Here is a 13,674-nt window from a genome sequence, read left to right as displayed (position 1 = left end):
CCTGATCACTGGCTCACAAATGCAAGACTAACTTATTACCAGTCTCTCCTACTAGACGTGCCCCGTCTGACATATGCAGTGACCAGTGCCTTAAACCCTGCATTTCTTCTCCCTGAGACTGAGTCTGAGACAACTGTGCATCATGATTGTTCTAAATTGCTGCAGCATGTCCAGGGAAGCCGACCTGATCTCACTGACATACCATGGAAGAACCCTGACTTGGAGATATACACAGATGGGAGTGTGTTCTATGGGCGGAAGCCCTGCCAAAAGGAACCTCTGCCCAAAAGGCTGAACTGATAGACTTGATTCAGGCACTAAGACTGGGAGAGGGTAAGACTGTCAACATTTACATTGATAGTAGGTATGCTATTGCCACTGTTCATGTACATGGAGCCATCTATCGAGAAAAAGGCCTCCTGACATTAGAAGGAAGGACTATCAAAAACAAACAAGTGATCATTAATTTGTTAAAAGTCTATAGTCGGGTGTGGTGGCGCACATCTTCAATCCCAGTTCTTGGGAGGCAGAGGCAGGCAGATCTCTATGAGTTCCAGGCCAGCTGGGGCTACAAAGAGACCCTGTCTCAAAAAGATAAATAAATAAATAAATAAATAAATAATAAATAGTAAATAAATAAAGAAAAAAGATGGCCTACTGAGAAGGAGCTGGAGATGCCTGATATCCCTTGCTTAATGTTGTTGAGGAATTTTAAAGCTCAGGGAAATTAGAATGCGCAAGTGGATTCACTGTGTAAAACCTATTGCTCCACAATGGGAAAGTCCAGAGGACGTGACTTTCACTAATGCCATGTAAGATGCAAAATAGTGAGAGGGGCATCAGCACATTTAAAGAGCTCTGTTGTTGCTCCTGCTCATGCCGGACCTTAGGGTTGGAGATGCTGCTGCTCAATTGGATGAATTACGTGTAACGAGTTTAATTGGCCCTCGGAGAAGGGATTAGTGGCACAGCATTTAATCACCAAAGAAAGTCAAGGTGAATGTAGTTACTGTAATGGGCAGCAATGTCTGTGATGCACGATACATATAGACCTTTGGTACTGGCTAGTTATGGTGTTTCCAGGAACGAAATAGGTAAGAGGTCTACTAAGTTTTTGTTCAATCTGCAGAAGCAGGAAAACTCTAGAATAAATGAAAAGCTACATTGGATCAGAATAGGGAATCCCATCCTGTCAACCAATTTCCAGGCAAGTCACTTTAAAGACCCAGGACTCCTTGAATGAAGGTAAGGCAGGTCCCCTTAAGGAAGGACCTTGTTACAATACAGAAGGGTTATACTGTTAGCCTTTCTCCCATTTTTCCCTAGAGGGACCTACAACCTCTTACTAAGGTAACTGTACACCAAGGGGTAAAAATAATCAGATTTCCAGAGTTTCCTGGATACTAGTTCTGAGTTGACATTGATTCCAGGAGACCCTAAAAGATTGTGGTCTGTGGTCATCTGGTGTGGCTGCTCTCCTCCGGCTATGGCCACTCTCCTGCTCTCTTAGTTCCTCCGATCAGTTGTCCGGTCCAGACCCCAGGGCTGGTGAGGAGACTGTGTCAGCAGAGCCACATTCAGACACAGGAGACCAGGTTCAGTGACACAGGTCTGGTTTATTGCAGGAAGGCACAAGCTTATATAGGGGTAGTGGTCCAATCACAGTACAGCAAGTAGTTTAAAGGTGAGGTATCCAAGGTGAGGGGTAGTGGTCCAATCACAGTACAGCAAGTAGTTTAAAGGTGAGGTATCCAAGGGTGGTGATTAGGGAGTGGCGAGCTCTAGGCATCAGTCTCATGATCTGCCAATGGGAGCAAAATGTCACAAGGCATTCCTTGTGGCTCCAGCAGTTGGGCCATTGCCTCAGGCCTGCTGTATGGCTGTCAATAAGACTTTCACCCTAGGCTCAAGTCTGTCTCCCACAGTGGTCCTCCAGTTAAAGTAGGGATTTATGGAGGTCAAGTGATAAATGGAGTTTGGGCTGAAGTCTGACTCACAGAAGGTCCACTGGGTCCCTGAACTCATCCAGTTCCAAAATGCATAATTGGGATTGATATACTTAGAAGCTGGCAGAACCCCTACTTTGGTTCCCTGACCTGTGAAGTGAGGGCTATTATGATTGAAAAGGCCAAATGGAAACCATTGGATTTGCCTATACCAGGGAAAATAGTGAACTAAAAACAATATTGCATCCCTGAAAGGATTACAGAAATTAGTGCCACCATCATGGACTTGAATGATGCAGGGGTGATGGTTTTCTCCACATCTCCTTTAACTTCTCCTATTTGGCCTGTTCAGAAGACAGATGGATCATGGAGAATGACAGTTGACTACCACAAACTTAATCAAGTAGTGACTCCAATTGCACCTCTGTACCAAATGTGTTTTCCTTACTTGAGCTGATTAACACATCTCCTAGTATCTGGTGGGCTGCTATTGATCTGGCAAATGCTTTTTTTCTAGATACCTGTCCATAAGGACTACCAGGTACAATTTGCTTTCAGTTGGCAAAGCCAGCAGTGTGCCTTTACTGTTCTACCTCAAAGGTATATTAATTCTCCAGCCCTGTGTCATAACTTGGTTCAAAGAGATCTCAATCACCTGACTCTTCCACAAAATATCACACTGGTCCACTATGGTGATGTTATGGTGATTGGATCCAGTGAGCAGGAGGTAGCAACCACTCTGGACTTGTTGATAAAGCATATGTGCATGAGAGGATGGGAAATAAATCCAACCAAAATTCACCTCAGTAAAATTCCTAGGAGTCTAGTAGTGTGGGGCATGCAGAGACATTTCTTCTAAAGTGTTTTTCCACAATGGAGGTAAGGAAATTATGTCTGGAGTACAGGAGATCCTTTAGGGCATAACTTTTGGTGTTACCATGTCCCATGTAATGTCAATGGAAAACTGCAACAACCTAACCCAGGTAAGATGACAAATAGCCTGGACCTTTCAGGGATGAAGGTATGGGTCACCCTGCCAGGGAAAGAGCCAAGGCCTGCTGAAGTGCTTGATGAGGGTGGAGGAAATATAGAATGGGTAGTAGAGGAAGGTAGTTATAAATACCAGCTAAAGCCATGAGACCGAGCTGTAGAAATGAGGAGTGTAATTGACAAGAGTATTTCTGTTCCATTTTGTCAAGAACAAGTTTTTGCATATACACACATACATTAAGCAGATATTTATGTTTTGTTTCCTGTTTTTATCATATAATTGAGATAACAGTAGTGGTTGTTATAAACCTATATTATCATATTTGTTATGAGAAAGTAAAAGACTAAGCATTCCTCAAGCTTACCACCTGTTCTAAAATATATATAACATGTTTGCTGTTGTGCATGGGATAGTTATATCATGTTAAACAGAGTTACGACCTTGTTACTGCTTTCATTTGGAAATTAAGCACGATATAAAGAGAGGCAATTGGATGGCTGATCTTGGTTGTCGGTTTGACTAGATCAGGAATTAACTAAAATGTGACTTTCTTTATCAGATCATTTGAAGTTGGAAGATCCACCCTATATGTAGGCAGCATCATCTGGTGGCAGCCCATATAAAAGGACATGAAAGAACCTTTCCCTTCCTGTCTGCTCACTTTCGCACTCGCTGGCAAATTTATCTATCTTGTTGCTATAGCATTCATTTGTTGATATTAGAACCAACTTCTCTGGGTTCCATCCTCATCTGAAGCCCATCAGCTCTCCAGGAATCCACTAGGCCTTCAGATTGGGACTGCTGAGAAATCCAGCCTTGTGAACCCAGCAACTACCAGATTATCAGCCTTTCCAATGTGGTACAGCCATTTTGGACTACCCAGACCCTATCCTGTAAGCCAATCTAATAAACAAATAAATACTCATTTTTATCAGTTCTGTTTCTTTAGAGAACCCTAACACAGTAACATGCTTATTTTAAGTTCATGGGCTGGAGAGATGGCTCAGCACTTAAGAGTACATACTGCTCTTCCAGAGGACCCGAGTTCAATTCCCAGCACCCGTATTAGGCAGCTCACAACCCCCTGTAATTCCAGCTCCAGGAGATCCAATGCCTCTGGCCTCCATAGTCATCCACACTCCTGTGTGTGTGTGTGTGTGTGCACGCAAACACACACAATTAAAATCAATCTTTAAAAGAAAAAGTTCTTTTAGAACCGTGGAAAAAACCCAGCTACAATGTACAGCTGCCGGTGAATGACAAAAACCATAAAAACTGCTGTGAATACGAGCCAACAAGTGGAAACAGGAGTTGTGCAACAACTAGTCTAGTTGTGCAACAATCAACTAGACATTTTTGAACAATCCAACTAGTTTTCATCCTGGACAGAGGTTGTCTAATTGGTGTAGAAATCTGATAAATTTCAAGAAAGTTCAGCACAGCTTAGGTCCTAAATTTCTTACATGATTGCTGTACAGGAATGCATAGCTGTTTGTAACATTCTCTACAATTGATTGCGAAATACCAATGTCCTATGAGTTTAAGGGTACGCTGTAGAGCTGAACTTTTGAGTTATTGTTCAAGATTTTTTTTTCCTATGCTGTCATTTGTAATATGTTTGTGAGAATCTTTCAGATTAAAGTTTTGGTTACAAACAAAAAACCCTCAGCAACTTTGAAGATGGTGCAGTTAAAATCACTTAAGTACTGGGCCTGGAGAGATGGCTCAGCGGTTAAGAGCTCTGACTGTTCTTGCAGAGGACCCGCGTTCGATTCCCAACACCCAACACCCACATGGCGGCTACGAACCGTCCTTAACTGTCTAGTTCCAGGGGAATCCGAAGCCCTCTTCTAACCTTCTTGGCATCGCATGACACGGGTGCACTCACATACATGCAGACAATACACCCATACACGTAAAATAAAAATAATGAATTTAAAAAGTTGTTTTTGGTCTTTTTGAGACAGGGTCTCCCTGTAGCCCCAGCTGTCCTGGATTCACTATGTAGACCAGGCTGGCCTCGAACTCACAGAGATCCGCCTGCCTCCGCCTCCCGAGTGCTGGGATTAAAGGCGTGCGCCACCATACCCGGCATAAAATATTTTAAAAAATAAAATTACTTAAGCACCCCCCCCAACCTTTAAGGTCAGCCCAGGAACAAAAGCTACAAAGTATTTTTCAGGTGACCCAACTGTGACCACCGCGACAGTTAACAGGCTGAAAGAAACGGTCACTCCCAGAGTAATACAGTCTCTCCTATACTCTGCAATCGCTCGCTCAGTTAAGGCGTGAGACGATCAAGTTCAGTGCAGGAACAGAACCCAACCCCCCACGGTCCGCAAGCACAAAGGTGTGTGACAACAGTCATACACAAATCATACACCCATTCATTCAACCATGGCGCCCCTCGCTGAGCCTCACCCACCTCCTCTAGTAAAGCAGCCCAGACGCCCTGGGTTGTGTATAGCGCTCCTGCTCATGCGCACTCCTGACCGCCGTTTGACGCTCAGGGGCGATGTGAAAATGGATCTGGGCGCAAAGGACTCTGGGGGCTGGAAGTTCGCTGGGCCCCAGCAGAGCTGTTGGTTTTGATCCTACCCAGCTCGGCCCCCTGCGCGCGGGATGCTGGGTAGTGACGTCACAGCCTGGATCAAAGAGCTGGTTTCCTTAGCCCGTGTCGTAGGAGGTGAGTTAGGCTGGGCCCTGTGCCGGAGCCAGAGGTCAGGGGCAGGGCTGGAGGTGAACCTGCGCGGAGCAGGACGAGAGGAAGCGTGTCTCCGTGTGCCTGTGTGTCCGTGTGTGACAGGCTGCGGGTGTGACAGAATGTTATCCTGCGTGTCACCGTGTTCTGCTGTGGGACTGACCTGTGTTTGTGGATTGCCTTCGCAGTCATAACTGTGTATAAGTTTGCGAGAGACCAAGATGTGACAGTGTACAGTGTGTGTGTTTCTGTGTTTGCCTGTTTCTGTGGCCACAGGTGTGTTGGAATGTGTGACAGCAGATGTGAGTTTTTTGACTATTAACTGTTTTTGCAGGCATCATTTTGCATGAGTAATGACAAGATATATGACCTTGTGTAGTATGTTACTGTATATGTTATTGTGTCAGCTGTCTCTCTGCTATATGTGGCACCCCCCACCTCACCCCCTCCCCCTGTGCTAATACGGCTGTGTGAGGTATTGTGAATGTGACTGTGCAACTCTGTGTGTGTAACTGCGTGAGAATTTGTTCCTGTGTGGTGAAATCATGAACTTGATGAGCTGGGATCTTCTTGGTGACTGTGAAGTACAGAGTTAAAGTTACTTGCCCAAGTTTTCACAGTTAATAAGTGACAGAACCAGCCAGGCATGGTGGCTCATGCCTTTAATCCTAGCACTTGGGAGGCAGAGGCAGGCAGATCTCTGTGAGTTCCAGGCCAGCCTGGTCTAAATAGTGAGTTCCAGGCCAGCTGGTGGGGCTACAGGGAGACCCTGCCTCAAAAATTAATTAATTGATTGATTGATTAATTAATTAATTAATGAAATAATCCATGATCCATGCTGTTGCTCTCTGGGAGAAATGAGTCCTGGACAGAAGGAAAAGCAAAGGCAACAGCCAGAAAGTAGTGTGCACAATGATGAGGAGCAGTAGGGAAGCCTGTTTTTCTGGAGAGGGGTGAACAAGATGGGGAACGGGGAAGGGGGAAGAGCGGGAAAGGAGATCAGAAGGGCAGCTGGGCCAGATCATCAGCCGCCTCAGTGGCTGTAGGAAAGGCTTTAGTTTTGTTGGGTTTGGGCAACCATCCTTCACATAAATCAAGACCTGGAATTAACTTCAACGTGGCTTTTTCCTCAGATCCTGGAAAAGGTGAGCTGTCCCACATGAGGCCTTGAGAAAGAGGAAGGGGCAGTCATCCTGTCTCTGGGAATCTCACAGGGCAGCGCAGGACTAGGATGTCACATTTTCTTTCATAATCCTCACAGGACTTTGATCCTCACTGAAAAGAAACACTGAAGAAGGAAGGAGAAATGGCCGTTGGAGTTTGTAAAGTTGTGCCCCAGGTAAATTGACATTTTCAGAAATTTCATGTTTTCAAGACTTTGAGAGCACAAGGAAAGTCACAAATAGCCCAGGGGTGTTCTCTCCACTTTTTGTTCATATTATCCTCCTATAAAACATTTACTATCTGGACTGGTAAAATGGCTAGGTGGGCAAATGCACGTTCTGCCAAGCTTGACAATTTGAGTTGCATCCCCAGAACCTGTAGAGGGTGAGAACTGACTCCTGCAAGTTGTCCTCTGACCTTCGCAAATGCACCATTGCTTACACACATGCACACACACACACAAGCAATAAATAAATGTTTTTTTTTTTTTTAAAAAAAAAAAAACACCTTAGCTGGGCATGGTGGTGCACACCTTTAATCCCAGCACTTGGGAGGCAGAGGCAGGTGGATCTTTGTGAGTTCGAGGCCAGTCTGGTCTACGTAGTGAGTTCCAGGCCAGCTGGGGCTACAGGGAGACCCTGTCTCAAAAGGGGCAAAAAAAAAAAAAAAACTTTAAAAAACTATTTATATCCCTTTACTTAGTATGTATAAATGGATGATGTATTGAGTTGGAGAGGGGTGTAAGTAAAATAAGGGGTACATGACTGAGCACCCTGTGAAATAGAGCTGTCAGAGGTTGGCTCTCTGGCACTTAAGCAAAATTTCAGTGACAGGTGGACATGGTGGCACAGTCCTGAAATCCCAACACTCAGCAGACAGAGACAGGAGCAAGACTGTGAGTTTGAAAGCAGCCTGAGACCTTATCCAATAAGCAAACCAAAGCAAACCCTCAGTGTAAGCAGGGAGTACATTTTGTAGAGATGTAGGGAAACGCTTTAAAAGCATGAAGACTACAAAGTTACTGTTATGGGAACATGTTTGGAGTGTTCCAGGAGTAGCAACAAGCTGTTGTCTTGGGGGAATCAGCATTATGAGGTCAGAGGTGGCTAGGGACCAGCTGTGTAGGACTTTGCAAGACATGATCAAAACTCTGAGTTTTGTTCCAAGCATGAAGGAAGACCAAGGGAGTCCTTGTGATGTGATTTATGTTTTAACAGGAGAATAGAGAGCAGGTGGGTAAGGATGGCAGTGGAGAGGCCACTTAGGAAATTATCCTGGTGATGTGGGGGAGGCCATAGCAACTTACACCACCACAATATCTCTGGAGCTGGTAAAATCCTGGGTATGAAGTGGAAAGAGAAAATGGGATCTAAAAGCCGAGTATGGTGACGCACACCTGTAATCTTGGCACTCAGGAGGTGGAAGCGGGAGGATTAGAAGTTGAAAGTCAGCCCCAATGACATAATAAATTTGAGCTACGTGAGACCTTGTCTGAAAAAAGCAAAACCAAATGGAATTTTATTAGAAATTGGCTGTGAAAGGAAGTATGAAGTCAAGGGTGACTGCAGAGACATTTGACCGGATAGAGACATAAATGGTCATGATGTTTACTGAATTGGGAAGATGATGTGGAAATTAGAACCAAGAATTGAGTCTGGCTATATTAAATTTGAGAGAGCTAGCTCTGAATGGGTATTGACTGTATTTCTAGAATTCAGAACTATAGATGAAATTTGGAGCCATTAGTGTATTTAAAGCTATAGGACAGAATGAGATTATCTTGAGGGCAAGGCTGTAGCCAATATAAATGAAAAAGAGCCAGCAAGATGGCTCGGCTGGTAAAGGCACTTGCTGCACATGTGGAGGCCAGAGGACAGCTTGCAGAAGTTAGTTCTCTCCTTTCACCTTGTGGGTCCTGGAAGTCAAACTCAGTCCATCAGGCTTAGCGACAGGAGCCTTTACCTGCTGAACTATTTCTCTGCCTCTTTAATTTTTTTTCCCTCCAGATACATTCTGCCCTATTTCCACCATAGAATAACTGTATTTTATATTGCATTATTTTTGGTGAAAAAAATGAAAACGGGCTGGAGAAAAAATGAAAACAAGTGATTAAGAGCACTGACTGGTCACAAAGGATCCAGGTTCGGTTCTCAGCACCCACATGATGGCTAACAACCATCCATAACTCCAGTTCCAGGGGATTCAATGCCCTCTTTGACCTCTGTGGGCATTGTATATGTATGATATACCTAAATACATGTAGGCAAAATATTCATATACCTAAAATAAAAATAATTTTTTAAATTGTGTTTATAAAAAAGTTTCATTAAAAAATTAAAACAGATTATAAAAACTGGAACAAAGCCATCATTTAAAAATATTTTATCATTTTTATATGTTTGAGTGTATTGCCTACATGTATGTAAGTGCACCTGTGTCGTGCAGTGCCCGAGGAGGTCAGAAGAAGGTGTTGGATCCCCTGGAACTGGAGTTAAAGTGGTTGTTAGCTGCCATGTGGGTGCTGGGAACCGAACCTGGGTCCTCTGCAAGAGCAGCCAATGCTCTTAACCACTGAGCCATCTCTCAAGCCCCTCAGGCCTCATACATTCTAGGCAAATGCTTTACCACTACTCTATTCTCTACTCCAAGAATTTCTTTATTCTTATATATATAATAGCTAGGCATGGTGGCACATGCCTTTAATCCTAACACAAGGGAGGCAGAGTCAGGCCAATGAGTGCAAGGCCTATTTGGTCTACCTAGTAAGTTTCAGTCTAGCCAGGGCTACATAGTGAAACCCTCTCCCCAAAACACCAAAAATAATAATAGTATATATATATATATATTAGTTTTTGTTCATATACTTTTTGGTAATAAGCTCTTTTCTGTGTACGTGGTTTTCTCATAAAAAATTTAATTTTTCAGGAGATGAGTCTGTTATTTCTCTTCTCTCAAAGTATTTTACAAACCTACATATTTAATTCTTTTCTAATAATTACTTTCCTTCAATTACATAGTCCTTTCACCTTGCAGATTCCTTTATTCCCTACTTACTAAGACCATGTGAGATCTGAGCACTCGGGGGAAAAAAATTTTCTTTTGATTTCAGGGGTTGATGACTTTCAGAGATGTGGCTCTGGACTTTTCCCAAGAGGAGTGGGAATGGCTGAACCCATCTCAGAAGGATTTATATAAAGAAGTTATGTTGGAAAACTACAGGAACTTGTTATGGCTTGGTAAGAATGGTTCTCCCCTAAATTAAAGTTTTCCCTCTGAGATGTTTTTGTTTCCCCATTGGAAATACCATGCCTTAAAAATGCTTATAGAATTGGAAATGAGTAGCTCTCTTTGCTACAAACGGGGGTTTGGAACAGCAATATCAGCATGCCCTGGAAGTTTGTTAAGATGCAATTCAGGGGTCCTACACCAGACCTACTAAACCAGAAGCTCTGGGCATGTGCCCAAGTATTGTGGGCTTTATTTAATAAGCCCTCCTACTGATCCTGATACCTGTTATACTTTTAGAGCCCCTGAAGTTTGTGATTCAGTAGGCTTGAATTGAGATCAGAGTTTGCATTTTGAAAATAGCACATAGGTGATGGTACAGCGGCTCCTGCGTTTTGAGAGCCACTGCTAAGAAAGAAGCTTCATCTTCCTCATCCTCCCATCCTTTAAGCACCATCCCATTCTGTGGCCCTTCCTCAAATGTCTTTTCTTGTTTGAGGATCAAGGGATTGGATGTGGGACCCGGAACAGCTGTTGCATGCCAATTTATTTGTCAGTCTTTTGCCCTCATTTTTCTCTTTCCTTGTAAATAGGACTCTCCTTTTCTAAACCCAACATGGTATCTTTGTTGGAACAAGGAAAGGAACCTTGGATGGTGGGAAGAGAGATGCCATGTGGTCTTTGTGAAGGTGAGTGACAAATAAATGGCCAGGGAAGGCTGCTGGAAGTTATCCATCCAAGTGGCCACTCAGAGGCTGCTCTAGTGGCATCTGAAATCTCTTTAGTATGTGCTGCCCCAGAAGCCTTATCTTCACTTTGGGCTTTTATTTTCTCCCTATTTCTGTCAAGTTCTATAGTCTTCTATCTATACCCTGAGTCTCAAATTTTCAGTTTTTCCCCTCCTCTTTAAGGTTAGAATGATACACATTTCTAGATTTTTTTAAAAAATATTTTATTTATTGTTTTTATTTTATGTGTATGAGTGTATTGCCTGCATATAGGTAGGTGCACCCATGTAGTGCAATGCCCGAGAGGACAGAAGAGGCTGTTGGATTCCCTGGAACTGGAGTTACAGACAGTTGTTAGCTGCCATGTGGGTGCTGGGATTCGAACCCGGGTCTTCTGCAAGAATAACCAGTGTTCTTGACCGCTGAGCCATCTCTCCAGCCCCTCGTTTCTAGATTTTTAGAACATTTATTTATTTATTTATTATTGATTATATATTTTTTGGTCTTTTTGAGACAGGGTCTCCCTGTAGCCCAAGCTGTCCTGGAACTCACTATGTAGACCAGGCTGGCCTTGAACTCACAGAGATCCGCCTGCCTCTGCCTCCCGAGAGCTAGGATTAAAGGCTTGCACCACCATGCCTGGCTTTATTTATTTATTTTTATTTTATATGTGTGAGTGTATTACCAGCATGTGTGTAAGTGCACCAATGCCAGGAAATGCCCATGGAGGTCAGAAGAAGGTGTAGGATCCCCTGAAACTGGAGTTATGGACAGTTGTTAGCTGCCATGTAGGTGCTAGGAACTGAACCTGGGTCCTCTGCAAGAGCAGTCAGTGCTCTCCACTGCTGAACCATCTCTCCAGCCCCCAGGGGAACCTTTATTTTTATCCAAATTATTGTCAAAGATATGTATGGATATTGTTGAAAGAATCAAATCATTTTACAAGGCTTTTTTCCTAGTGGGATTTTCTTATCCGCCCTCTAGTTTCCCTCTTCCTAGAGGGACCTACTTTCTTTTCCTCGATCTTCTTTTGGTGTTTCCTTCAGGCCATTGAGATGGTTTAGCAGGTAAACATGTTGCCACCAAGCAACCTGATGACCTGAGTTCAATCCCTGAGACCCACTAGTTGGAAGGAGAGAGCTGATGCCCAAAAGCTGTCCTCTGACCTCCACACTTGTGCAGTGGCCCATCACACATGTATATGCATACAAACAAATAAATATATGTTAAAAAATTGTAAATACATGTTAAAAAGTTTGAGTGTTTTCATCATATTCACACCCCACTGCCCCGTCTTATCCCCTGCTCTCAAGCTGACCACCATTCCTGAGTGTTTTGTTCAGGCTTAGTAATTGCCTAATGTCTTCTAAGAAGATAAGGATTATAAAGATGCGATATTGAAAAAAAAAAAGAAAGAAAGAAAGAGAAGAAAGATTTAACATTTTTTGCTTAAGTCTTGTTTAGTCTTAGGTTCCTAACCCAATGTATGATATACAGTATTCATTCAGTAAGTGTATTGAATAGTAAGGCCATACATACATACACACACACACACACACACAAAAAAAAAAAAAAAAAAAAAAACACACACACAATTTTTTAATACTCCTGGGGATTGAACCTATACTTGTCAAACATGTTCCTCAGCCCTGATTTAACATTTTCTTACCCTGATCCTAACACACAAACACATACATTCCCACCCTCCTATCCTGTCGATAGCTTAATTTTGATTAAATCATTATTCAGTGCTTACATTAGTACAGTTTTTTAGTGCTAGCTGTAGCTGTCCTTCAAACTCTCTCGGCTTTTTCCATACAGACAGGGAATTTTAAACGTCACTGTTGTGATATTCTTTCACCAAGATTTTGATGAAAGGACGCTCTCAAATGCAAGGTATTATTCTAAAGACTTTTTGGGGGTACAGAATTTTTTTATACTATTGATCATTTTGTCTACATGTTCTTTAAAATAATATTCTAAATTCAAAAGAAAATTCCTTATAGAATTCCAACTGAAATAGATCTAAGTGAATAAGAAGTTTAAAAAGTGTGCGTGTTAGCCGGGCATGGCGCACGCCTTTAATCCCAGCACTCAGGAGGCAGAGGCAGGCAGATCTCTGTGAGTTCAAGGCTAGCCTGGTCTACATAGTGAGTTCCAGGTCAGCTGGGGCTACAGGGAGACACTGTCTGAAAAAAAAAAAATGTGCATGCATCACTTCTTTTGGTGCAGTTAGACCTTTGTTTAAATCTTCTTTAAAGTACTTCTGTAAAATTTGAGAGGCCCTTTTAGTGTCCCTGCAGACCGCATTGTGATGTCCGCTCATTGCTTTGGCTTCTCATGCTCTTCTGCCTTACCCCTCGCAGTCTGACTTTTATCCCTCTAGTTTAACTACATACAAGTAACCTTCTTCATTTTCATACCTTGCTTACTGAGATGTCCAAGTAATCTGATGACCATCCTTTTTCTCTATTCAAACATTGATCTGACTTTCTGATTCTTTTATTGACTCCTATCCCTGCTTTTCTATCTTTTTCCTATTTAATAACCATAAGGTCTTTATCATATTAGTTTGAACCTCCGTCCAGTGCTGTCTAGTAACATTTTCTGTGCTGATTGTAATAATCTATGTCTGCCTTTTCCAATTTAGTAGCTGTTAGTAACATTTAACTTCGGAATTCTTCAAGTGCAGCTAGTGTGATTGAGGAACTAAATTTTTTAAATTTCAACTAATTTAAAAAGTTGTCACATACAAGGACTACTGTATTGGATAGCATAACTCTTCTTTAAAATGTATTGTATTGCCAGGCATGGTGGCGCATGCCTTTGATCCCAGCACTGGGGAGGCAGAGCCAGGCAGATCTCTGTGAGTTCAAGGCCAGCCTGGTCTGCATAGTGAGTTCCAGGACAGCTGGGGCT

At 42.8% G+C, this 13,674-nt stretch overlaps 1 protein-coding gene across 3 annotated transcripts in view; it reads left to right on the top strand.

The window, feature by feature from the left end:
- LOC103750781 (zinc finger protein 383) overlaps positions 1-13,674 on the top strand; it is a 52,881-nt gene that overhangs the window by 35,859 nt on the left and 3,348 nt on the right. The window contains exons 1-4 of one of the 3 annotated variants that reach the window (XM_017803396.1): positions 5,570-5,623; positions 6,900-6,977; positions 9,912-10,038; positions 10,621-10,716. The exons of 1 other annotated variant lie outside the window; for it this stretch is intronic. In XM_017803396.1, coding sequence (XP_017658885.1) covers positions 6,945-6,977; positions 9,912-10,038; positions 10,621-10,716 — 256 coding nt within the window. In that variant the 5' untranslated portion in view covers positions 5,570-5,623; positions 6,900-6,944. Of the gene's footprint in view, positions 1-5,569; positions 5,624-6,383; positions 6,784-6,899; positions 6,978-9,911; positions 10,039-10,620; positions 10,717-13,674 lie in introns of those variants that run through there. One more of the 3 variants, XM_029556510.1, reaches the window with a different exon arrangement.

This window comes from Nannospalax galili, unplaced genomic scaffold (genome assembly GCF_000622305.1).
Source record: "Nannospalax galili isolate Female #2095 unplaced genomic scaffold, S.galili_v1.0 scaffold886, whole genome shotgun sequence".
NCBI classification, from domain to species: domain Eukaryota; kingdom Metazoa; phylum Chordata; class Mammalia; order Rodentia; family Spalacidae; genus Nannospalax; species Nannospalax galili.
Note: the sequence above shows the minus strand (reverse complement) of the source record. Positions and strands in the feature narration are given on the sequence as shown.